The sequence below is a fragment of the Curcuma longa genome, chromosome 4, assembly GCF_044706935.1.
Source record: "Curcuma longa cultivar G26 ecotype Majalengka, Jawa Barat chromosome 4, ITB_CL_G26_1.1, whole genome shotgun sequence".
Classification (NCBI taxonomy): Eukaryota; Viridiplantae; Streptophyta; class Magnoliopsida; order Zingiberales; family Zingiberaceae; genus Curcuma; species Curcuma longa.
This window is the reverse complement of record NC_133864.1, coordinates 18,929,650-18,957,090: the sequence shown is the minus strand read 5'-3', so window position 1 is coordinate 18,957,090 and position 27,441 is coordinate 18,929,650. Positions and strand designations below refer to the sequence as shown.

The following is a 27,441-nucleotide window of genomic DNA, read 5'->3' as shown; positions in this document are numbered from 1 at the left end:
GAAAGAAAAAGCAAAAGAGGAGAGGGAAAGGAGAAAAAGGATAGAAATTCGCGACTTGGTTGCAAACTCACAATTAGGTAGATGCTATGAATTGTGGCTAGTTTGCAATCACGCTTCATGACTAATCTGTGATGGCGATTGCCACTCGTACACAATTTACGTACAATCCGATTTAATCTGTGATTAAGCTTACGATTGCTATGACAATTGATTCATGACTAGGTCTTCAGCTTATCATCACTGATTCATGACTAGGCTATGACCATGACTCATGACCAGGCTTGGAGTTTTGTGAGCTTGTAAGTGGTGTTGTCCTCAAGTTCACTAGATACGTTAAAAAACTTGTTTTGTCTAACTTTGGATGAACAAGAAAATGTTCAAATATATATATAAAGCTCCCAAAATGGAAAGAAATGAAAGAGAAAAAAAGGAGATTCCAAATGTATAAATTCCAAAGGTATCGTTAAGGATGCTAATTTGAAGCCACTACCATAACAAGAGGCGCTTGGGCCCAATGATCTAGACATCTTATTGAAAATAATTAAAGACTAATACAAGTTTAGAAATAATTAAAAATATCTTATCGATCATTTTATTATTAGGCCCATCTAGTGAATGCAATCTCCGACATAAATTACCTTAAAGTAGTAAGCTTATGTTAAGAAAGAAAAAAAAATATTTTATATATTCAAGAATATTCTAGATATATAATCAAAGAAGTGCTTAATTTGGGAAAAAATAATATAATATAATACATGATTTCAAAACCTTAAAATTTTGGCTTGTTTTTTAGGCAACGACCGACTCTCAAAATTATTAATTATCATTTCGCAAAAATAATCACACGATTTAATTCGCTTCTGAATTTTTCTCCAAGCAAACAAGAAGTGTCGTTTCTTTCTCTTCGAGCCATTCCAATCCAATCCACGAAAGCATGAAGCTTCGGATCCGCTCCATGGCGACGAAGGAGACTCTGAGGATCGAAGCCCCCGATCCTTGCTCCCTCCACCACCTCAAAACCCTCGTCGCTCGCACCTTCTCCACCGCCGCCTCGACTTCCTCGATCTTGCCGGAGTCGGTTCGCCTCTCCCTCAACCGCAAGGACGAGCTTTTCGCTTCATACGACCAGGACTCCCTTCAAGCTATCGGGATTTCTTCCGGCGACCTCATTTACTTCTCTTTTGCCTCCGACTCCCAAACCCTAGCCCCGTCCGCGCCCTCTCCCCCGGCACCCGTGGAAAGATCGAATCTTCATCCGGTTTCGCCCATGGATAATCTTGGAGATGACGGTGGTGCATCGGTAAGCCTTCGATCTGTGAATCTAACTGTTTTGTCTTCCACCGTCCATGCTTCGAAGGAAAATGCAGATAGCTCGAGTATTGGGCAAGATTTGGTTCCAGATAATTCCACTTCCATAGCCACAGAGCCGATTGTATTACAACGAGAGGAAATAGTTCAAGAATATGACAAAATGGAGGTAGATGTAGAGCACGTGATAACGGGGAAGTCTTTCTCGGTTCCTTGTTTTCTTGAGAGGGTTATGGAAGCCGAGAAGGGGGAGGCTGAGGGCATTTTGGGGCGCCTTGTGATCACCATCCAAGCTGTTTTTCTTGAGTCAGGCTTCGTGGTTAATGATGGTGGAAGTGGCTATGGATCTCGATTGCCTGAAGGATGGTCATCAAAAGCTGCCAACTTTTCGGTTCATTACACTCTTCCTGAACTCACAGGAGCCCGTGATGGAAGGAACGCCAAGGCAGTCATATTGAGGTTCTCGGTGATGGGGAATTATGCAACAGTTTACGGGTTTCTGAGCGGAGCTCATCCAGATGTTTACCGAGTCTGTTTTGATCTGCCAAAGTTGGCACCTATATTGTCATCATCATTTGATTCCCTCAGCGGATCCGAAGAAAAAGAGATTTTTGGACTGTGGAAGGTTGTCAAGGATATGCTTTCGTTGCCTCTTCTCATTGATATCTGTCAAAAGAATGGATTGCCATCGCCAGCTTGCTTTATGCTCCTTCCTACAGATCTTAAGATCAAGATTTTTGAGTTCCTTTCAGGCATCGATGTTTCTAAGGTTGGCTGCACTTGTTCTGAGTTGAGGTATCTATCATCGAATACCGATCTTTGGAAGAAGAAGTTTCTTGAGGAATTTGGGGATGTTGATGAAAGGTTACTTGTAGGAAGAAGCTGGAAAGATAAATATGCAAATTACTGGGTGAGAAAAAAGAATGCTGAGAAGAGGACTGAAAGGAACATATTTACTATGCCGAATAGTCTTGTGCGGTTTAACCCATTTATTCCACAAAGATTTCCGATGATAGGAGGAGATCATGACAGGTTCCCTGCAATTGGTAGTTTGTTTCCCGGTGGTCCGAGATTGGGATTTCCACGTCTTCCGGGTCAAAGGAACTTCTCCCCTAACTGCAATCTTGGAGGCAGTGATCCAGGGTTCCTTGGGTAAAATGCTTTCATCTTAGTACTTGTTGAATAAGCCGATACATTGCAGAGATTTTCCCCTCTTCTTATTCATAGATGCTTTCAGTGGTTTATTCTGTTCATGAATTTGCTAGGGAAATAGCTGCTTTTGCATGTATAGTATATCAACTAAACTCAGTTTCTGAATGTGTCTTCCCAACAACAGTGTAGTATACAAGTAATGGTTTGGAAATGTAATATGCACTGAGCATTCTGTTCTTTAATTCATATGGTGTAGTATTTTCCAAATATAGATTTTAAATGCCTTGAAAGTAAATTGATTTTCACCTAAATAGAGGTTGTTCCGTAAGTGCAATGTATTATTTTCTCCTAAATTAGATCCTCAATAAATGATTGTTAGTGAGAAATGCTAAAGTATAGACACAACCCTCATTTGTTCTCCAACTAGGCAAAAGCCAGTTTATTGTTCATGAAGGATATTAGCAAATCATGCGTCTTACTCCATAGTTAACCTAAGAAATGACTTACATTTGACAATTGTTGAGGCTCCCCATCATTTTCATCTGGTTAGCCTAGAAATATGGTAAAGAGCTCAGGTACTAACAACCTCTTACATTTGCCCTTGAACTGGGTTCAAGCATCCTATCTGATGAACACTATATCACCTATTGTAAAGAGCTCAATTACTAACCTCTTTCTGGAGCCTCCGTTTAGACTCTCTTTTCCCTTTCTGTGGGGTTTATGGAAATAACTATACTATATATATATTCTCACAAAATAAATACTTAATTTGATTGCAAAAATTAATTTGGAATATCACTTCTTATGGAAGAATGATTTTTTCTTGAGTGTTTATAAATTATATTCTGAATTTACCCTATAAGTGTTTAAGCATTTACAAATTTATATTATGATGTGGGTCAGGCAGGCAACAATCTAAGTAGACCGATGAAACAACTGAACTTTCACTTGTGTGTTGCCAATTGCTTTGAGTATCTTAATCCATTTGACAAAGCCATTACTCCAGGTTTGCAAACTACAATTACAGGCATTATCAACGCCCAAGCCATTAATAAGAAAAAACAACAACAAAATAAAACCACGACAAACGTATTTTGGGTTGAGAAACAACAAACTTTTGCGGTAGAAGGCTTTTTCATGCATTTCAGGTGTTCATGAGGGTGAAGCAGCACGTGTCCACACAACCACCACCGTGGAAGGCTTCAGATTTACGACTTGAAATGTGTTCTCGAGCCATTTGCATTGAGAAGCTGGACGCGAGTCCGTCAGTTTTTGGGATTTGGTCGAGTTGTTCGACTGCTGCTAAGTCGCCTTCTATACTTGCTCTGTCCGACGCCAAGAAGAAAATCGGTAAATATGTGCTCATATTCTGGCATTTTACTGTAACCTGCAACCATTATAACTTGTCTCAGGAGAAACACAAGCAAGACTAGTTATGCAAACGCCCATCATTTGATCGACGATGAAGAACATTTGAATCCTGTGTAAACAAAATCCAAAACTATAGAGGAAATATCTAAAAGAATGAGAAAGACCAAACATACATGTGCCCACTTACCAGGAAAGTAGTTGATATCTATAACATAAAACCTGTCCCTTGTTCCGCGCTCTCTGATTATGTCTATGTTGAACAATCGAAGACCCTGCACGTGATAAAATATTAGATTAGATTATGCAAACCTACAAAACATTATTTGGTACAAAATCCAACTGACCAATCGATTACGGAGCTCCTTGGCAAGTTTCTCGAGCAATGGCCTTGGAGGGAGTTCTAGATCAAGTTTAAAGTTCAAATCAGTGACAAACTACTGCTAAATATATATAGGACAGGACATACAAGTTGGACAGCTCCTACCAGCAATACCAGGGTCCAAATCGGCATCATCCGCAGATGCTGCTGCACATGAAACCCTAGGGAACCGAAAAGCACCTTTATTGCTTAACAGTTCGTGCTTGTCGACATCGGGAAGGGAAAATCGACGAACAACTTTTACTGTCTCTCCAACAATATAGACCTTGAAGAGAATACCACCTTTGAAACGGTGAGAAAAATGTTTTAGAAGGAATATACGCAGAGAGTAACTAGTCAGATAACATCCAACAATCACATACCATGATTAATGAATTCTTGAAGAACCAAGGGTGGATCAAGCATTGACAATGAAAACTCATCATAGGCAAGTGATAACTCATGAGACTTTGCACTGCCATCCACCACTAATGGTTTAGCAACTGCGTGCATAATTAATGAAGGGAATGTTAGATGCATGCAAGATGAAGTTTTTACTTTTTATTGGTGAAGGCGATGAGCATAATAAAAGAGAATTTGATTTCTTGTTGCTTTATTTTTATAAGCTAGGTTTTAAATACTAAAAATTGTGTGAGATTTAGGAATGGATTTGTTTGTAATATTAAATCAGATGAGGTTAAAGGAGCTGTAAAGATGATGTCTACTTTGGTTTTGAAGAGTTTAGGAGATTATGAGAAATAAAGCTCAATGAAATACCAAATGATGTATAAATTTCTCCAAACAAAATTTGAAGATACTGCAAACAAGGATTGATTGTTTGCTGGTTCTAGAAAGAGGCCCTGCTCTTAAGAACATTGTTTGTTGATTCTCTAAGGCAACCTAAAATGCTAAAATATCTTTTGACAAAAACGTTAATCTGAGTGTGGCACCATCAAGATCTTTGATATGTAATTCTACAACAAAACAGACAACCCAAATTAAAGTGAAGAACATGTTCTATTATATATGATGGTTTGCAAAGGTTCTTGCAACATGGATGAGATTAAACTTATTATATAGGATGCATATGAGATTTGTATACGATATAGAATCACTATATAAGAGACATTAAGTCACACTAAGAAGTTTCTATTAAAAAAATTCTAAAATTTGAATAATTGATAAAGATAAGTCTTCAAATTGAACTAGCTGAAGCAATTGTTTGTAATGGTATTTGTTTCTTATGAGTTGATCACAGCTATAACTGTCTTAGAACACGATATGCGATATTTTGATGCAAAAATTGGAAGACAACAAGATGGTGAAGGAGCACATTACCTAATGGCAGACCAAGCCTAGCTTTGTTAACAGCTTCAGGGATTGATGATGGATCTTTGGTAATAACTAATTGCTTTGGAACGCCAACTTTACCTAGAAAAGAATTAAAAATTTCGACTCGGTATCAACTAGAATAGTTTGATCACATAGAAACTAGTCCCTAGTCAATCATCACATAATTGGTTCTAGAACTACTAATAACAACATGATATTACACACTAATTTCTTTACCAAATGAAGTTTGGATGAAACAAATTAGGGTAGGATAGGAGCAAAACTAAAACAAATTACCATAGCAGTCCGACAAGTTTATATCGGCTACAACCTGAAGCATTGATTGTCGATTATGAAGGTGTTGTATGGAGATTGGGGGATCGAGAACAGTAACTCCTGGATTCTCTTCCCTATAATCCTTCAAAAAATAAGGAAAAGAGGGTAAAGACATGAAAAGAGAGAAAAAAAATATCCAAAGTTATGCATATTTAAATGCTCTCTACTTGTTGCATATAATCCAAAAATAGTGGACAAAGATCTATGAAATCTTGAGGCTTTATCCTATCGACAATCATGGTATTAGAAATCAATGGATTCTGCAGGGTTTTCACAGTATATATAAGCTCAAAGTACCATAATCTCTCATTAAAAATCCATATTTCTTTGACCTATTATCATTCAGATTGGTTAAATGAGCACAATTTAGAGGATGAACTATCCAGATAAGGCTAAAGAGGGAAGAATGAAGACTTTTATTTACTTACCTCCAGAACATGTTGCCACTCTTTTCCAGTAAACTGCAAAAAACAAAATCCTAGATTGTTATCAATCAATAAGAAAAGTTTGATGAATGCATTTCCTGAAGGATTGCCAGTAACAGGAATTCTTAAAAGGAAAATGCATGCAGTCTGTTTCCTGTTTTCATAATAAGGATCCTTCATCTATCTACCAAAGTTTTGTGCTAGACTCAATCATTCTTAGACTGGTTTTTCTGAGTGATTAAATGAAAGATCATCAAGTTTCGGACTACTGACCTTGTGAAGAACAATGTCAAAAGGACCTTGATCCAATAGAGACCGGCTCTGATCAATGGCTACAAATATAATCCCTTTCTTCCTGCATCACATGTAAAATGTAATTAATTGATGTCTAAGAGAAGAAAACTTGAAGAAGAAGAAAAAAAAATCTGTTCGAACAGTTCAAAAAGGTAAAGAAGAGCATAATGTGGTAAGAACAGAGGTCAAGATGACTCTGTGTTATAGAACGAAAAGGCATCTCCTCCACACAAGATGAAGATACAAAGAACAATGATCAGCAAACAGATTTTTAACCTTCCAAACATAGTTTTTTTAAAAAAAAACTTTCTACAATCAACCTGCATATCCTGGTAATGTAGGTAGAAGAAAATTGCAACGAGTAGTAGAATCCAGCGTTCCAGACACTGTTGCCCATCGAAATCGCCGGAATAAATCAAGATAAAGCGGAAACCAAAAAGTTACTGGCGCAACGGTGGGAGAAAGAAGTAAAATAAAACCGATAAGGTTTACCTGGCCAATCTTTCGAGCTTCGGCTGGAAGAAGCTCTTCACTTTTTTGGACGTCAGGGCGTACCCCACGATGAGCCTCTGCTGCTGCGGCGGATGAGGTAACGACATCAGGGGCACCCGCTCGTTCTCCTTGTCCTCGTCATTCCGCGGGACGGGGATTTCCCCGTCGAACCTCATTCTCCTGCTGGCGTAAGCAAAAGCCGGAGTTCGGAATCGAGGGGACGAGAAACGAGAGCAGGGAGAGGGAGAGACGTTGGTGAGACTTGCGAGTAGCTGCAATCAATTCCCAGACGCCACACAGATATTGAAACTCCCTTGTGTGTCCCTGTGTCTCCTGCACTAGAGGACAGTGCCCAGGCTCCAATTCTGAAACTCTCTATTCAAACGAGATATGGAATTTGCTCACGGCTCCTCCAAATCAAAAACATCAGTAGCGTTGCGTGATCAACAGGCGCGACAAGTCTAAAACCACAATGAATGAACTACTTGCTCCCTTGGAAAATATCAGTGCACACATGCAACCGCAACCATAAACCTTCTACCCATCAGTACAAGCATCATCATATACTGATGTAGAAACAAGCCATGATTCAGGAAAAAGTGTGGCTGTGGCTCCATGCGAAATATATACTACAAATTTTAAAAAGCTTGTATTTAATTCAAGCCCGTGCAAATTATGGTCCGAAACATATGGAGCAATATGATTGATCGAATTGGAGGTGGTTTCTGAAGTAGAGCCAGTTTGGCGCCAAGTGTGAGGTTCATTTTTGTTTGTGAAGCAATAAATGGCAATGGAGGCCAAGGAAAGGAGGGTCCTAGTCGAAGGGGAAGCTGTGCCATATGTGTCATGTGTGACTACAATTAAAGATGAGTTGCTTTCGCATGAAAGGCAATGCAAAGATCTTTTGTTTTTTTTCCTACATTCAAAATTTTGATTTTTTTTTTCTTTTTGCCCTGGCCATAGGTTTTAAACAAAAGCATGAATAATCTATTCATGTGATGGTGGATGTCTCCTTTATTGTGTTTCGGCTTTGAAATTGAAATCCTTCCGATTTTAAGATGATTAGTTAATCTCATATAGCCCTTGATTATCAGCCATAGATTTAAAGGAGTATTTTTGCTCTTAGGAGTTGGTTACGACGGAATAAAGTTGTAGAAGAGGGCAAGGGTTTGAATCTCGGTGAAACCGAGATAATACCCTTCTCTTTTTGTCGTGGTCAATTATAATTTTTCAATTTACCTCCTCACATATGGTCGACCGTGTGAAGTCGTTAGGATGACAAAAGAGCATTCTTTTAAGTTTGATATCATGAAGCAGCGGCAAGACATGGAATGTAACGTTGTGTTTTGTGGAGTCTCTCGGAGTTGCTTGGTTCCTCCTCTGGTGGGTCATAGAAAATCTTTGATACGAATCGTTCTGCGGAAAGTTAAGTATGCCAAATAAAGGACAGTTAGTGTGTCCAACCAATTACTTGCCTAGTGTAGCCTAAAGAGAAGAACATATATATTTATGTTATATCCACCAAATATAAGAAAAATATTTTATAATCACACATAAATAGTAGAAAAAAATAATATATTTTTTTTTATTAAAAAGACTTTATAGAAATAAAAGTATATAAGTCCAAACAAATTAACTTAGAAGATGGCACAAATTAAGTCAAAATGGCATGACCTGTGATTGCCCAATTTGAGTCACAGTCTAGCCCAATTTGAGTCTAGGCGCATGAAATCAAGGTTGTGCTCGAGTTGCTCAGTCTTGTATCCACTGTAGCCGCACTTGGGTTAGGTCGGTCGAGTTTGCCACATTTAGACATTCACTACCAGAAGAATAACGATTAGCAATCGAAATTTTGATTGCTAATCGATCGCTAAATCTAATTAACGATCTAATATTTCTGTCAAAAATATTTTGATCGCCAACGTCATTTAATGACAGAATTTTATTACCATTGTTAATTAGTGATGGATTTACAATCCCATCACTAATATTAGTGATGATATTTTATTTTCATCATTAAATTCCATCATTAATTTTCAATAAAAATTTGACAACACCTCCCTATCGAAGAGTAGTCCATTACATTCAACATTTACATTCATGATTCATGATTCATGATTCATGATACATGATACACGATACACGATACACGATACGATACATTCACATTGAAATCCATTACATTCAACATTCACATTCACGTTCACATTCAAATCAATATCACGCAACATTCACAAACACAACCAAATCCATCATGCATTAACAAAATAATTATTTTTAAAACATCGTAAATGGTTCATAAATAATATAATTCCAATTCATTACATCCTAACTCAAATCTCAAAAAATAATATATCCATCATCGTCACAATTCATCATCCGATCCTACATTAAGTATAATACGATAAATTATTTGATATGACGGAAATTTATTACCTCTATGTGTCATACGGGATGAAGTTATAAAGTCGGTTCATCTTTAAGATTAAAAAAATCTAAGACCGTTTCACCCGAAGAATAAGAGAAATATTTCAAAAAGCATGAATAATTGGAGCGCGTATATTGGAATAGAATCTCGTATCTCGGAATATTTCCTAAACAGACGCTAGTATTTTAGAGATCGGCTCTATAAAATGTTGCCTATACCTATGGGTATGCATACATCAATCCTAATTTTTTCAAGTCATTAAACTTCTTCACGCAAAACCCTAATTTGAGTGCCGGAGTGGTTTATCGGGATCCACCACCGGCCATTTGAGGTGTTGGATATGTTTAGACTTATTTATTCAAGATGATGTTATGATGTTTTGAGACTTGTTGAATTAGAATGATGTTATGATAACTTGTTTGCTATATATTGATGTTGAATGTTAAATTGGTTGATAATTGGATATGTTGAATGTTGATGTTAATGCTTCATTGGTTGTTTGTATTGATGGATGTTGTTGTTCAGTATTATGTTGGTTTGATATGTTGGTTGTATGTTAGGATGTGTTTAATATTTTAGTTGAAGTATGATGTAAACTGGATTGGTTGTAGTATGATGTAAACATGATTTAGAGAATGAAAAGAATAGAAGCTGTAGGAAATTTTAGTGATTTGCAATGAATTTTACGACGAACATAGTTCGTCACAAAACTATTATAATTATTGTGCTATCGAAACTTTGACAACAAAGACTTCTTGGCGTCGCTAAATCTCATCGATTTTTCATGAATAATTTTTTGCCCCTCCATAGCAACGAAATAAATTTTCGTCGCATAATTTGCGATGAAAATATATTTCGTCGCCAACTTTGCGATAAAAATAAATTTTCATCGTAGATTAATAATTATCTAATTTTGCAACGAAAATATTTTGATCGCCAAATTGTGACGAAAGCTTTATTCATCGCTAAATTGGTGACAAATAAATATTTTTTCATTACAGAATATTATGATGAGCTATTACCCATGAAAATATTTTCGTCACTAAATTTGTTGCCAAATGGTTTTGCGATGAAATTTTTTCCGTCATAAAATTCATCATAAATGACCTTTATTTTTGTGGTGTTCCGTAGCAATCCCCACAATTCGATTCGTCTAAATAGTCTCGTTTGTACGTAAATTAATAGTCAATAATGCGATCCCAAAGAACGATATTTTATTATTTGACAACGACCGTACACTTGCAGTTAGCACATATCAAAAATTTTAAATTGTACTAAAATTTCAATATTTAACTGAATTGATATTTTGATGCATAGTATTGGTAGTCTCCTGTGACAAACATAAAAGTTTATTCGAGCAATCTCTGATGATTTTTATTCCCAGCACATAATTTTCTTCACCCATGTCTTTTATCTGAAAGACAGAAGATAACCATTTTCGAGTGGCTTCGATAGATTCCATATCATTTCCAGCCAATAGAATGCCATCAACATATAATGATAAAATAAGAATATTTTTCGCTGTACGTTTAACATACACACAGTGGTCTTCTTCAATCATCTCAAAACCAAATGAGATAATAGATTTATAAAATCTAAAATATCACTATCTAGACGATTGTTTGATGTCATAAATGGAACGTTTGAGAAGGTAAACTTTGCACTCTTGTCCCTTGCCTCAAAACCTTCTGGTTGAACCATATAAATTTCTTCGTCTAGTTCTCCATTGAGAAATGTTGTTTTAACGTCCATCTGAAAAAGTTCTAAGTTTAAATATGCAACAATGGCTAGAATAAGGCGAACCGATGTGAATCTCACCACTGGGGAGAATGTCTCATCGAAATCTATACCCTTCTTTTGAGTATATCCTTTCGCTACAAGTCGTGCTTTATATTTATCGATTGATCCATCCGCCTTGCGTTTGACTTTGAAAATTCATTTATTTCCAATAGCCTTATGTCCTGGAGGGAGGTTGACAAGTTTCCAAACATGATTCTTACTCATAGAGTCCATCTTATCTTGCATTGCTTCCTTCTACTCTTTACTAGCAGATGAAGTTAATTCTTCTTTAACAGAATAGGCTCATCATCATCAGCAAGCTGGCACACAAGGACTTCCTCTTCAATCTCAAATCAATGACGAGGGATGTGTCCACATTTGCTACAGCGTATTTGATCGTCTTGTTCTTCTATAGATGTGCTCCCACTGGGCATAAAGCTCCCACTATCATGATTATCTCTACTATCTCCAACATCTTCCTAGTTAGGAACTAATTACATCCCTTCACTAGAAGATGATAGAATATCATGAGGGTTATCCAACTCATGGAGATCAAGACTTTTTCCAGTGTCATCAATACTAGAAAATTCTATTTATAAGAAAACAATATATCGGACGTCTTTTTCTGTTATTCCTCCATTCGGATGTTGTCCGTACATGACATAACCTTTAGAACCTTCAGAATATCTTATAAAGATAAACTTTCTAGCTTTAGGGCCAAGTTTTCCAAACTTGTGAGAAGTGTCATGGACATATCCTGCTGACTCCCATGGGCGTAGATTATCTAAATTTAGTTTTTCACCACGCCATAACTCATAAGGGGTGGAAGGAACTGATTGTGAAGGTACGCAGTTAAGGATATAGGCCACAGTCATTATTGATGGGAAAGTCTACATCCCAACAATTATAGCATCCCCAAAAAAATATTGGAAGGTTAGCATGCACCATCATCGACCTAATCATATCTAACAGTGTTCTATTTCGTCTCTCAGCAACACCATTTTGTTGCGGTGTATATGGAATAGTTAATTGCCTGTGTATTCTTTTTTCTTCACATAAAATTCGAAACTCATCCGAAAAATATTTACGTCTTCGATCTGTCCGAAGAATTTTTATGATTTTACCTAATTGATTCTCAATCTCTGCCAAGAAGTGTTTGAAGCAATCTAACGCGCGATCAAATAGACATATCCATATCATGAATAAGCATCCATAAATGTGAGGAAATAGGAATCAAGTTTGGGAACTTGTCGATCTCCAGGGCATAAGGCTATTGAAAATAAATGAATTTTCAAAGTCAAACGCAAGGCGGATGGATCAATCGATAAATATAAAGTATGACTTGTAGCGAAAGGATATACTCAAAAGGAGGGTATAGATTTTAATGCAAGTCGTGCTTTATATTTGTTGATTGGTCCATCTATCTTGCGTTTGATTTTGAAAATCCATTTATTTCCAATAGCTTAGTCGTTATCAGGAGTAAACGCCTAAGGGTGCATAGCTTGAGTAATGGTTCATAGACCATGCGATGTCGCAATGGACAGCCACAGGTAAACAACGACCTGTTCTGGCGTGGTTCCTAAATCCATGGGGTACCCTTCAAGTTTGGGACAGTCACAGGTTTGATTCCATGGATCATTGAAAGCTCACATCAGCTCCTAACTGGCATAATTGAACTATCGACCCATCCCAGTCCAGACTCCAAGTCTCCAACCAGAGGAACCTCCCAGCCTACCCTTCCCTTCCCTAAGTCAAGTGTCCAATCTTGTCCACTTTTCTTCCTCGACCAGCACACACACACATATGTACAACAAAGGTCTTCTCAGTCCCCACACCAATGGCTTGTTGAACACAAAAGAAAGACAGAAGAACTCCAGTACTTCATTTGTCATGTCAAAACCATGACCATGTCCTGTCAAACTGATACTTTGAAAGGCAGTTGGCATATTGATCACTGTTCTGGTCATTGGTACATGGACATCATTTCCTCTGAAAAAAAGAATTTTGTTCTATGGGTAGCTATACTTAGACCACTCCTTTCAAAGGTTCTCAGATGCCTCTGCTGCATTTGACCGCTCCAAAATCAAATTATCGCTTTGGGGGTAATCAACACCGTGAGGCTTCTCCATGAATTCTCCATATTCTCACAGCCTTCATCATATCAGATTCTAGGTTGCAAATCTACTTGTTGCATTAGTAAAGAACAATTCAGACCCCCCCCCCCCTCCCTTCCGCGCGGCATCTACTGACAGAACGATCGCATTACGAACACAATACGATTACGATCGCATTACGAACATAGTCCGATTACCCATGAGTCTGAATCCATTAGTGGAGTGGCCGTGTTACGGATCTTGATTGAGTACTCCGGTGGAATAAAACTCTCATCAACGACGAATGATCTATAAAAATTGACTATCGGTGTCTAACAACATGAGCACTTTCTGAATTTATTTTAATAGTCGATAAAATTTTTTTATGGAATTAAATCGATTGCATCGGTCGCCTTCAAATCGATTTGAAGAATTGAATACCTAAATTATCCAAAAAAATACAATTCACAATTTAGATTGTGACAAGATTACTTAGCAAACAATAAAGCAATGACAATGGCATTAGTACAGACATCCAGCAAAAAGGTCTTACTAGTAACATATATTAAGTTTGATCACCATCACTCTCTTCTGCAAAAAAAAGATGGAATCCGCCACCTTAACGGCCCCACACGGTCGGCCCCACGATCATCTATGAGGAGGTAAATCGAGAAACTGCAGTTGATCACGATGCAGGAGGGTATTGCCTGATCACCATCACTCTCAATTTAAGGTAAGCAGAGCTTGAATGATTCATTTGTTCAAAATCTCACATGTTTAAAAATACATCGAAATTAATCAGAGGCAAGTATTATACCCCTTGTTTGACAAAGCATGCTACCTACCATAACCCACCAGCTTATTGAGGATGACAATGTTGATAAAAACTTCCTTCCAGCAGAAAATCCATCTATCTTTTTTTCACATTTCATAACCAGTTACCCTCATTTAGATGCTTCTTTATCAAGAAACTTAAAAAAAAAAAGGAATGCAATCAATATCATCCTGCATAGAAAACGGGGTTCAATTTGCTAAAAGAATCAATTTATAATTCATGTTAGATATCAAGCAAATCAATACAAAATATATATGTGAAAAAGTAGAGAATGCATATAATGTTGTAATTGGACCGGAAAGACATAAGTAAACTGATTGCATTTGATTGTTACATGATGCAGCAGATCCTGCAGTTGGATCCAAAGTTAACATTATTATGCACTTTTGTTCATTGGCATGACTCAGCTCACTGATAGGATTGACTTCATTTATTGACAATGAAAAAAATCAAAGTATATTGCAAGTCAAAATCAAAGATTAAAATGTTTGTCGAACCCATTTGGAAAAAAGTACCAGAAATCATAAAGGAAACAGGCAATGTCTAGCAATTGATCAAGAAGACTCATATTAAAAGTTATGCAATAACATTAAATGATGTGATTAGATGCTAGTTTTCACATATTACATTTATTTTGCTGGTAATCTAGCATTAGATTCTTTAACAATAAGGAAGAAATAAGATAAAAATATAACACAGCACGATGGTGTAAAGAGATAAAAGATACTGTATCAGTACAATAACAAACTCCTTAGTAATGAATAGAAGCAAATACCAACAAAAACAACAATATGTTACATGTTACGGTTTAAAAATCAGTTAAGCTATCCAGAGATATATTCAGCAAACCACATATGGAAGTTTCTACAATCAGAAAGAAATAAGAAAACACCAGAGTTAGCTGGACTTGAAATGTAAACTAAAGTCTTCAGCACTTTTCTTTAGGTTGCATAAAGAATTTTTGCTATTGCGTAGGTTGTGTAATGATGATATCAGAACTGTTCTAAAATAAATAACTCAAGAGTGATTTTTATTTCCTTCACAAAAGCAGGTACGGCATAACTGACTTCTAGAAGTGTAGCAATTCAACCTCATTGTCAAACAAAATAGACGTATCCTGCAACAAAATAAGAAAGAAGAAAAACAATGCAACTATCCATAATTCTATATGGAAATGAGATATGTATTCTAGCAAAATAGTCACAGGAATAGATCCTTTGATACAATAACCAATTTAGCTAGAAAAACTGAAAATCATGTGATTCTTTTGTAACATATAGAACCTGTAATTTCAATCATCATCCAATTAAGTAATAAACAATGAAACCATATCAGGAAACCATTACCAGGAGAATATGTTCCAAATATCTCTGCAGCATTTGGGAAGTGCTTAACGTCCAGCATTCCAAAGAAACTTTTTGTGCATATGACAGAAATATAGAATAAAAATACATCACCAAAAAGAGGAAATAGATAGAAAAATAAATATAAAATCAAATTTTCCCAAGGAAACAATCCATTCGTTTGGTGTCCAAATTAGTTAACCCAAAATTGACTTGAGTCTAACCCAATTGATTTCATCCACAAAAAGCCATCCGGCCCATCCCTTCTCGAAGCCTCCCCATCACTCAAAGCACCTTCGAACCCAACAGAAAGCCCTCCCCGACATCAAAAGCACAACATCAAGGAAGAAGCAGAGAAGGAAATGAGGAACTCTTCAAATCCTGCCGCAAAGTTCGCACCTCCCAGAACCTGATGATGCTGCTTCTCCCACAGATCTTAACCAACCGATAACTATAAGATTTGTTGAACTGACCCAGCATTATACAGAAATGTAGACCATAAACCAAGATGCAAACCCCAGTAGCTAACAATCTGGAAACAATTAGGAGACAGAGAATCAGAAGAATCGAAATAAGAGAAACTCACCCTCCTTCACCGCTGCCAGATCAGATCTGATCCGGATCCAGCATAGGAAAAGCAAAAGAAGCAAGTGCCCCTTACCTTATCTGGAAAGACAAGTCGTCTGGGACTCGCCGCCGGTACAGTGTTCCGGCACTTGCGTCGTCCTTAATCATTTGGAACTTAACACCCGAACCGGTTTGGTCGAATGGAAAAACCGGTTCGATTGCTTTTGATTCGTAGCACGAAGCTAACTCAGGCCCAATATCAGGTTTCACCGACAAAACAGTCCGGTCCGGTCCGGTCCGGTCCGGTCCGGTCCGGTGCACGGGAGCTAAGGTCAAAGATGGAACTGACTAGATATAACCCATGTACAGTCCAAGCGAGCTAGGCCGGTGGTAGCTCCGCCCATCTGCCAGCTCTCCAAACCTATGATGTGATTGAATCCATCAATAATTGTGAGTTCAGTCAAACAACTGACACATCTGTACAAATATAAGACAAAATTTACAAGGTCCACACACGTCTTATGTAATCAAAGTACAGTGTAGGATTGTTTTTCACGACATAACTGTGTTTATTACGAAGCAAATTTATAAAAGTAGGAAAAGTTTAAATCTCGATGAAGTCTAACAATATTTATCGTGATCAATTATAATTATTTAATTTATCTCTTTATAGATAGTCGTCAGACTGCTAGGATGGTGGATTCCATCTTTACAGAAGAAATGTATAGTGTAGGATTTAGAGGATTTTCTGACTATGAGACCGTTTCAATGGTGGTATTGATCACTATAAAAAATTTACCTGAATATTTTTTAATTGAAGTGACTTATCCCAAGTGGCAGACATAGAGACATGTATTGTCTGAGATTCCGAGTTTGAGTTCCCTTAGCAACAAATAAATCTCCCTTGAAGGGTCTATTGACTGAAGGTGTTGTCTCAACAATGAGACCTCTTATCAACACAGTAAAACTATGGATCTAAAAAATTTCTTAGGGGATTTTCTGAATATGAGATCACTATAAAAAGTTTAACTGAATAATTTTTTTTGAAGTGACTTATCCCGAATGGTAATGTAACGCCCCCCCTCTTTCTTATACTAATAGGGAGACGTTACGTACTTAAACTTTCCTTAACTTTTACTCATTAAATAAAATAACTCAAATAAACTTTTCTTTTTCTGTTTAGCATGCGGAAGCAAAAGAAATAAATATAAATTCTTGGACATAAAATAAACATTTATATAATTCTTGATCTTATTCCGCGGTTCCGCCGACACCACACATCAAACACTTCTCCAGCTGCCTCCTCTTTCCTAAAACTTTTCCTTTCATTTATCTGCAATATGAGGAATGCAAACTATAAGCAATGCTTAGTAAGTACATCATCTAACTCACAAAAACCATAGAAAACTTCGTAATAACATTTATGCAACATGAATGTTCATATCTAAACATGTGAGGGGATTTTCAAAACATACTATTTCATAATAAGTAAACATACTAAACATCCATCATTTGGGCCCTGACAAAGTACCAATGCGCGCATCCCTAACCGGTCCGGGGTAGCTAGCCACCGAAGCCGATTAGAGCGTACTAGGCACCTCGCGGCCTAGGGGCAACTTATGGAGCCCATCCCTTGGACACCTCACGGTCCGGTACTTGTCAACATCAAAATAAAGTACTTTCTTTCATATTACAATATCTTACTTCTTATATCATGCAATTCTACTATTTACATATGCTTTAACAAAATCATGCATATGCTTTAACAAAATCATGTTTATGGAAAAATACGGAAAACAACGGAACTACTCATACTGCAGGTGAGAGATGTACTTACCTTCTGCGCTAATTTCCTTACAATTCTTCCGTTAGAGAAAAAAAATCTCCTCGGCGATCTTCCTATGTCTACGCGTTCTTCTCGCGGAGAGGAGCGTCCTTGTAGAAGAAGTTCTCCGGAAGTCTTCCTTGTGATCCTAGGGGACGGACTCCTCGTTCTTCGGGTTTGGGGCGCCGAGAGGGAGGAGAAAGGAGGGCGACGGCATTCTGGGCGAGAGGTGAGGGAAGGGTTTTCGAAGATAATGAAAACCCTCTCTTAAGCCTCCTATTTATATTAAGTGATTCCTAGACCTAACTTCGCCGATAAATAAAATTCGGTTCCTTCTTTTTTCGAACAGATCTGTTGGGCAGTTGGTTATTGGAAATATTTTAAAAGTTATAAATTTTTATAGGTCGCGGGTTCAAATCCTGCCTCGGACATTTTTCTTCCTATTTATTTTAAACTAACTCGACTATAATTAAATTTCGGTTCCTTCGCCTATTTAAATTTCGGTTCCGGAACAGATTGTTGGGTCTTTTGGTTATTGGAAATATTTTAAGAATTGCAAATTCTTAAAGGTTGTGGGTTCAAATCTCGCCTTGACATTTTTGCTACTTCCGCTAATCTAAAAATTCCAGAAAAATATTCTAAAATTCCAGAAAAATCATAGAATATTTCTAAAATTATTTTTGAGAATTTTTAAGCGCTACAATTTATAATTAACCCTTATCTCTTTATGAAATATTCTAAATCTAACCAATAATCTTAAGTGAGGAAAATACGGGTGTTACAATCTCCCTTCCTTATAAAAGTTTCGTCCTCGAAACTTAGAACAACTCCTGTGTATTTTTATCTCATATCTTCTTCACGTTCCTGAGTTGCTCCTTCGAATCTTTGATTCCGTCAACAGCTACCTTAATTGGTTAATTGCATCAATAATTTCTCTAAAGTGAAATCTCATTTTCGACCTTTCCAACATATAATAATCTACTAATCTCAAACATTTACTCATGTCATCCATATTTACTTTCAAAAATGGATCTTCTCCCAAAATTCCTTACTATTCCAAGTTTAATATCAAGTCCTCTACCAGTTAAATGGTTTAAATGAACCTAGAATCCTAGTTTCGGCCTCCATCAATGTATCATCCGAATTAAAACTAAAATACACCATTGCATTAGTTGGTTTAACATCACCTATAATTTAATCATAATTTCATGTCTTACAATCATTTCTTATGTTTCTCTTACATGACTCTGCCCTTACCTTTTCTTAGATCTATATCCAATACCATCAACACGTTAATTAGTTACGTATTTCTCAAGTATTATCTTTTAAACTTTACACATAATCTATATTCTGGTAAGAAAAAAAAATTTTATTTTTCCTATTACTATTCGCTTAAGTACTTTCACCCAAATCCAAAACCTACATATATCGGAAGAAATGGCTATTCTATTTACTAGTTTAAAGAATCATTTTCTTTCTTAAGTTTTTCAACTTACAAAGAACCTTACTCTATCTTTATCCTTGCACGTTGAAGTTGAATCAACTCTTCTCTTAGTCTTAACCTCTTGTACAGAGAATTTGTTAAACATGCAAAAATTCTCTTAACTTAAGAATCATTCTTTATGCTAATAATAATCATATCTAACTTAAGAATCATTCTTCATGCTAGTCATAATAAGCATGTCTAACTTAATAATTATTCTAAAAAAAAAAGAAAGCATATATTCTTTCTTACTTGGAAGGCAGTAGGATTGATGCTTGATATGAGTGTGACGGAAGGGCGGAACCTGCTCTGATACCATTTGTAACGCCCCCCCTCTTTCTTATACTAATAGGGAGACGTTACGTACTTAAACTTTCCTTAACTTTTACTCATTAAATAAAATAACTCAAATAAACTTTTCTTTTTCTGTTTAACATGCGGAAGCAAAAGAAATAAATATAAATTCTTGGACATAAAATAAACATTTATATAATTCTTGATCTTATTCCGCGGTTCCGCCGACACCACACATCAAACACTTTTCCAGCTGCCTCCTCTTTCCTAAAACTTTTCCTTTCATTTATCTGCAATATGAGGAATGCAAACTATAAGCAACGCTTAGTAAGTACATCATCTAACTCACAAAAACCATAGAAAACTTCGTAATAACTGATTTATGCAACATGAATGTTCATATCTAAACATGTGAGGGGATTTTCAAAACATACTATTTCATAATAATTAAACATACTAAACATCCATCATTTGGGCCCTGACAAAGTACCAATGCGCGCATCCCTAACCGGTCCGGGGTAGCTAGCCACCGAAGCCGATTAGAGCGTACTAGGCACCTCGCGGCCTAGGGGCAACTTATGGAGCCCATCCCTTGGACACCTCACGGTCCGGTACTTGTCAACATCAAAATAAAGTACTTTCTTTCATATTACAATATCTTATACTTCTTATATCATGCAATTCTACTATTTACATATGCTTTAACAAAATCATGCATATGCTTTAACAAAATCATGTTTATGGAAAAATACGGAAAACAACGGAACTACTCATACTGCAGGTGAGAGATGTACTTACCTTCTGCGCTAATTTCCTTACAATTCTTCCGTTAGAGAAAAAAAAAACACTCCTCGGCGATCTTCCTATGTCTACGCGTTCTTCTCGCGGAGAGGAGCGTCCTTGTAGAAGAAGTTCTCCGGAAGTCTTCCTTATGATCCTAGGGGACGGACTCCTCGTTCTTCGGGTTTGGGGCGCCGAGAGGGAGGAGAAAGGAGGGCGACGGCATTCTGGGCGAGAGGTGAGGGAAGGGTTTTCGAAGATAATCAAAACCCTCTCTTAAGCCTCCTATTTATATTAAGTGATTCCTAGACCTAATTCGCCGATAAATAAAATTCGGTTCCTTCTTTTTCGAAACAGATCTGTTGGGCACTTGGTTATTGGAAATATTTTAAAAGTTATAAATTTTTAAAGGTCGCGGGTTCAAATCCAGCCTCGGACATTTTTTCTTATTTATTTTTGCTACTAACTCGACTATAATTAAATTTCGGTTCCTTCTTTTTCGGAACAGATTTGTTGACTTTTTGGTTATTGGAATTATTTTAAGAATTGCAAATTCTCTATAGGTTGTGGGTTCATCTCGGTCATTTACGCTCCTATTTATTTTTGCTACTTCCGCTAATCTAAAAATTCCAGAAAAATATTCTAAAATTCCAGAAAAATCATAGAATATTTCTAAAATTATTTTTGAGAATTTTTAAGCGCTACAATTTATAATTAACCCTTATCTCTTTATGAAATATTCTAAATCTAACCAATAATCTTAAGTGAGGAAAATACGGGTGTTACACGTGTGATGAGAGTTTGGTCGAGGAAAGATGTAGCTGAGGTTGACGTGGTTTCTCAGGAAGTACGTTGAATTTGTATGCCTTTCCAAATTAGGGGGCACCAACTCTCATTGGATTTCAAGAGTGAAGGGAATCTGAACTGTTAGGCTCCAGTTGCATTCAACTTGTAACTTTATCTTGTGGACTTTTTGCCCTCCCTTCTTTGAATTTTATTCAATTTGTACTTTTCTCTATTTTTCAAGAGTAAGTATGACTTATACTTCGTCGAGTCATAATCATCGAATTGTATATATAGATAGTCTGGTACCGCTAGAGGAGAGGGAGGAGACAATGGAGCAAGTTCTTTTTTAATTCTTACTAATGGGATACTTTTAAACACTATCATTCTTCCTAAAGATATAAATAAAAACTAAGAAAGAATAAAATATTAAGAACTTGAGTTTCCAAAGCTCTCCAAAAACTTAGATAATAAACACTCAAAAGGTTCTAATATGACAAGATTTCTAATCGATTAAAGGGCTAAATATAGTCATTAAAAGCTAACGGTATTAAATTAGTTAACTAAATTTCACATCTGATCGACTACTCAAACCCCAAGATTAGAATCACATCTAATCAATTATTATTTAGAAATATTCTATTTGCTTAAATCCTCATGTTTAGTCAATTAAAAAAATCAACTCCAATTAACTAACAACTTAAATAGTCCCTCCTTCACTTGGCTTACAATCCATGTGAGCCTACACAAAGGTCTAGGATCTATCTAGTCAACAAATTACAACTTGGGACGTATAGTCCCTCAATCAAAGCCGCCTCTACAACCAAGCCTCTAGATAGTCTATCCCTACCTAGCAAGCACACATCATTACAACATGCCTAAAAACAAAAGCCCCAACATTACATTTACTCCCTTATCGTTCATAGTTTTATGCTTCTAAGTTTCAACCTCTTCGATATAGAATATCAAGCCATTGAAATCAAGTGCCCCAAACCAGTTTTGTATCATTTGTTTAATGCTCCTCCCATCAATTCCACTCTTTGAGTTATCAAATGCTCTAAGCTTTTTGAGTTTTCTTCATATTATTCAATCCTCCGTGCCTGTAAGTCTACCCCTCAATCTTTCATGCCCTAGAGTCCTCTAAGCTCCTCCAAAGTTCTATTATTCATTCTAGGCTCCAAGCCATTGAACAAAACTCAATTCGATTCCATGAGTCAATAAGTTCTATGAGCTCCATGTGCACTATTTTAAGTCCTTATACAGCACATACAAAATTTAACTTAAATCATATTGTCAATATATCATAATAACATTGTTGAATCTGACTATAGAGAAGCATTGTTTCCCCAACAATAATTGCCTCAGAAATTCTACATTGCCCCTTTCCAAATCTAGGAGGTTTTGACTCATTTTCTTTCATACTTTTCTCCCTATCCTATGGCAAGTTGGTCTCGAAGTCATAATTAACTCGAAGATCCTTCATCACCTATGGTCTAGTTTTTCTTCAAGGTTTGGATTTCTCTTTTTCTTTCTTGTTATCCATATTGAAGCTTAACCACTAGCCATTTGGTACATCTACTTATTCATGACTTGCGTCTTTGTTGACCCTGAGAGTCTCACCATCAACTTTGATGATTGAAGAGTTTCGTTTTATCCTCAACAAAGAAAAAAAAGAGATCTTTCTTGCCTTGGATCTTTCTCTTTCTTGGGTGTCATTATATTGAATAACAAGATCATTCTCTCATCTTCTTTTCTTGACTACATATCCAAATTCATTGATTAAACTCATATGGTAATGTTGACACGTAGTTGAACGAGAACAAATGTTTTGTCATGACAGCTTGTGCAACTTGACCAATGTACGTGATTGCAATTGGATCAGGATGACTGATTCCACTTTTTACTGAAGTAATTGCAATTTGATCGAGGTGCCTCACCCTCATCAGGCTAATGAGCTTGGCCAAGGTGAGAAGCACTTCTCGACCAAGATAGATGTGCTCCTTTGTAGGAGGGAGGGTGTTTATCTCGATCACCTAGCTAAAATGGAGTTGTTTCACCCTAGGTAGATGGTGCAATCATACCAAAGGTGAGCATGCCCAAGTCGGGCATGACTCGCTTGAAGTTTAAGTGTCAATGACCATAACATGCCAATTAAAGACTAATGATAATTAATCATATATAGTGAACGAGTGCTCATATCAAATCTTGTCTTATTTTCCCAGATTCTATTTCATGCAATATCTTGCATTCTTCCAAAACCAGATACGTAGAGCATCAGCCATTTTTCCAACCTTTTTAAAAGAAGGCGACAAAGTTGAAACAATCAAACTGCAAAGAGAAAAAACAAAAAAATTGCGCGCCGGTCGCAAAATCTGCAGTTTGCAGGGAACTTGGAATAAGTTAGATTTGCCAGTGAAGCGTGCACACAGACGAACCTAGTTCAACAAATAAGAGTCAACGTAATGACACACAACATCCAATATCCATACCTGGCACGATCAGATGAAGCCGGTCGTCACCGTCGTAATATTCAAAGGAAAAAACAAAAACTAAGAATTGCATGAGTAGAAGCTTTGAACATCCATACATGATTAAACTATCCCGTCAGGCGTCAGGATCAGCTCAGGCTTATCTTTTGATCAGAACGAGTCAAACCATCAGGCAGTCGCAGCTACATGCTGTACCGAATAACGAATATGCATATTAATTGGACCGGCCGGAAAGGCAGTTTGGACCAGTCCACTCCGGTTATCGAAACTTTGGTCGCACCATTGACCGTCTGGCAATCGACGTGCGTCGCGTCCTCTTATTTAAGCGCACTGCTCTGCTCCCTCCCATTCTCAATTCGAAGAGGCAGCAAACGACGACTGTCACAGGGAGAACGAGATGTGCAACGCCAACCCACCCTCCTCTCCTCCCCCTTTCCCTTCGCTCACCAAATCTCATCGTTCGAACAGCACTCCTGATGACCTCAATCGCCATCCGAGTGTCTCTGAGGTATATAAAATTGTTCTACGTGCACGCATTTTGATGTAGTTGATTAATTCTGCTCTAAATCACCGTTTAAATCGATTAATATATTAATTAGTTAGCGGAGGAGATGCACGCGATCGGGAAGATATCGGTGCCCACCGCCGTGACCGGGCTCATGCTTTACTCGCGCGCTATGATCTCGATGCTCTTCCTCGGGTACCTCGGCGACCTGGAGCTGGCCGCCGGATCGTTGGCGATCGGGTTCGCCAACATCACCGGCTACTCGGTGCTGTCCGGGCTGGCGATGGGCATGGATCCCATCTGCGCGCAGGCCTTCGGCGCCAACCACCTCAAACTCCTCGGCCTCACCCTGCAGCGCGCCACTCTGCTGCTCCTTTCTGCCTCCCTTCCCATCTCCCTCCTGTGGCTCAACGCCCGCGCCATCTTGCTCCGCTGCGGCCAGGACGAGCAAATCTCCTCCGCGGCCCACGTCTTCATCACCGCCGCCACGCCTGACCTCCTCTTCCTATCTTTTCTTCATCCGCTCCGGGTCTTCCTCCGTGCGCAGAACATCACCCTGCCCGTCACCTACTGCTCCTTCTTCTGCGTCACTCTACACGGCCCGCTGACTTACCTTCTGGTGGTGCGCCTCCGCTTCGGCATCGCCGGCGTGGCTGCTGCCATGATCTGGACCGACCTCAACCTCCTCGCCTGTCTGTTACTCTTCATGTTCTGCTCCGGCGCGTGCCGAGACACCTGGCCAGGTGGCCCCTCCGCCGACTGCCTCCGTGGATGGCCGGCGCTGCTCAGACTCGCCGCGCCGTCGTGCGTGTCGGTCTGCCTCGAGTGGTGGTGGTATGAGCTCATGATCCTCCTCAGCGGCCTCTTCGCGCACCCCCGCGCCACCGTCGCCTCGATGGGCATCCTCATCCAGACCACCTCCCTTGTGTACGTCTTCCCCTCCGCGCTCAGTTTCGGTGTCTCCACCCGCATCGGCAACGTGCTCGGTGCGAACCGCCCCGCCAAGGCCCGCGCTGCGGCCATGGTGGGGCTCGCCTGCGCTTTCGCGCTTGGCCTCGCGGCGACCGCTTTCACGGCGTCGATGCGGCACCAGTGGGGGCGGCTGTTCACCCTAGACGATGAGACACTGAAACTCACAGCCCTCACACTGCCCATAGCCGGACTCTGCGAGCTCGGGAACTGCCCGCAAACGGTAGGCTGCGGCGTTCTTCGGGGGAGCGCGCGACCTGCCACCGGTGCCAATATCAACCTAGGCTCCTTCTACCTGGTGGGGATGCCCGTCGCCGTGCTCCTTGGCTTCGTCGGAAAGATGGGTTTGCCGGGCCTGTGGGTGGGGCTCCTCGCGGCGCAGGCCTCGTGCGCAGCTCTCATGGCCTTGACCCTCGCTAGAACGGATTGGGTGGCTGAGGCAGAGAGAGCCAGACAATTAACCAACTACTCTAGTTCTCCTTCGACCATTCCAATTACTGTTCCTAGTCCTAAGCACATAGTTGATAACACAACCGCTCTGTCTCCTAATTCCGTAGAAGCAGAGAAGAAACCCACAGCTCTACAAGACGTCTTATACATGATTCATGATGATCAGAAGACGGCAACTAGTGATTCAGAAACAGCTCCTCTCATCCTCTCTATCGATTGAACTGAGTTTATTAAAATAATCCCACTGATTCCTCTGTTTTTTCCAAAATAATCATTTTCCCCCTTTGAATTAACGAACTGAAACAACCAAAAGTAATGAGAGGAAGAACAGAGACAACACCCCCAAAAAGTTGCAACTTTTCACGTTGAATGCTTACTTCCCGTGGTGTTCACAAACTGGAAAGTAGTGCTGCCGTCACTGTCAGTATTTGTACTTGGACATAGTCTCTTTAACAAGCTTCATACATCCTCCTCGAGGAAGTCCTGTTTCAGTCTACAGATGCTTATCCACCTTGAAAAGTTAGCTGCAATTTCAACCGAATGTGCTTGCGTACTGTCGCTGCACTCCGTGTCTTAACATACTTAGGCTTGAACTTTCCACTTTTGCTTCTAACATTGAACATTCTGTGGCCCTGGTTTCCTTGAACAAAAACTATCTTTGGTGAGAGTTTTCATTACGCTTACCACAATCAAATTAGTTGCTCATTGGCGCACAAAACTTTAGTTAGAAATCGTACTTTCCTTTTCTTTTGGCTGCATGGTTATCTATAGTTTTGTATTATGTCGTGTTGCGTTGTGTTGTTGTATGTATTAGAGAACTTTTAGCATACATGAAAAATATCTCGTGACTCCTCAATGTAATTATGACCGAGCTCTTTCGGTAGGTCGGATGTATATCAAATCGGTTCCTCTTGAGTCAGTTTCTATCGGATCGACTGCTATCGGGTTAATCTCTATAAAGTCAGCTTTTGTCAGATTGACTTTTGTCGATATAGTATCGTCAAAACTTAGATGAAGCTTTTCGAGCAACGAAGACTAGAAAAACTAAGAACAAGTTAGAAGGGAAGTCAGGATGTACCTTAGCGAAACCTCTCCAATCAAATTGGATAAGAGAATTGGAGAAAAAACAATAGAAAAAAGAAAAACAATAAAACTCAATTTCCTAGAGTACTTCTTAATGTTGTCACCATCACCTTGTATAGGGGGTGAAGAGGTGGTCCCTATCTCTAAAGGGCACACCTCTTTATCCTTCATCAAAGGGCGTGATTTTTCTATTTTGATAACTAGCACTATTGTAACTATCACATCCCTTGGTGTTATTGACGACCATGTTGCGCTCGAACTTTGGCAAGTTGGACCTAACCAAGATAGGACTCATATTGACTCGGATTGAGCTCGGTTGGGAGTTGGCTAACTTGATTTGAGTTTAGGCATGAGTCGACTAACTTGACTCAAGTTCAGACATGAGTTGATTGACCTAACTTGAGTTCTATCCTGAGGTGTATAGATTGAGGGTTACATTAATTGAGTCATGAGCTGTGCCACATGGTATCGTTATCTCTGCCACATCATATAATGTATTATGTCGCTTGAATGCTTACATTCATTCTATTTCTTATGAACATTTGATGATTTTTTTTTAAAAAAGAAGACAATGTTAGGAAGGAAGATGGTGGTAGGAGAGCCTCCTACTAGAATTATCAGATGGACCGATCGATAGCAGGATGAGTTAGCCCGTCATTCTGACAAG

The 27,441-nt window shown here is 38.5% G+C and overlaps 3 protein-coding genes and 1 long non-coding RNA gene across 4 annotated transcripts; 2 read left to right on the top strand and 2 right to left on the bottom strand.

Annotated features, from left to right (window-relative positions):
* Positions 1-870: 870 nt before the first annotated feature.
* Positions 871-2,731, top strand: LOC141826038 (putative F-box protein At1g23770). Its single transcript, XM_074713292.1, has one exon. It carries the CDS (start codon positions 935-937, stop codon positions 2,462-2,464), a length of 1,530 nt encoding a protein of 509 aa, XP_074569393.1. The 5' UTR covers positions 871-934; the 3' UTR covers positions 2,465-2,731.
* A 680-nt stretch (positions 2,732-3,411) lies between these two features.
* LOC141826868 (inositol-tetrakisphosphate 1-kinase 3-like) lies at positions 3,412-7,418 on the bottom strand. Its single transcript, XM_074714182.1, has 10 exons — positions 7,069-7,418; positions 6,556-6,637; positions 6,286-6,318; positions 5,819-5,939; positions 5,528-5,620; positions 4,573-4,692; positions 4,316-4,492; positions 4,176-4,231; positions 4,019-4,103; positions 3,412-3,847 (listed from the first exon to the last, which is right to left on the bottom strand). The coding sequence occupies exons 1-10, from the start codon at positions 7,242-7,244 to the stop codon at positions 3,726-3,728; spliced, it is 1,065 nt and encodes a 354-aa protein (XP_074570283.1). The 5' UTR covers positions 7,245-7,418; the 3' UTR covers positions 3,412-3,725.
* An 8,141-nt stretch (positions 7,419-15,559) lies between these two features.
* Positions 15,560-16,298, bottom strand: LOC141828649 (uncharacterized). The gene is made up of 2 exons (XR_012601788.1): positions 16,208-16,298; positions 15,560-16,078 (listed from the first exon to the last, which is right to left on the bottom strand). It is a non-coding gene; the product is annotated as an uncharacterized LOC141828649 (long non-coding RNA).
* Positions 16,299-24,136: 7,838 nt separating this feature from the next.
* Positions 24,137-26,227, top strand: LOC141826743 (protein DETOXIFICATION 48-like). Its single transcript, XM_074714036.1, has 2 exons — positions 24,137-24,275; positions 24,367-26,227. Exons 1-2 carry the CDS (start codon positions 24,165-24,167, stop codon positions 25,909-25,911), a joined length of 1,656 nt encoding a protein of 551 aa, XP_074570137.1. The 5' UTR covers positions 24,137-24,164; the 3' UTR covers positions 25,912-26,227.
* Positions 26,228-27,441: the final 1,214 nt, after the last annotated feature.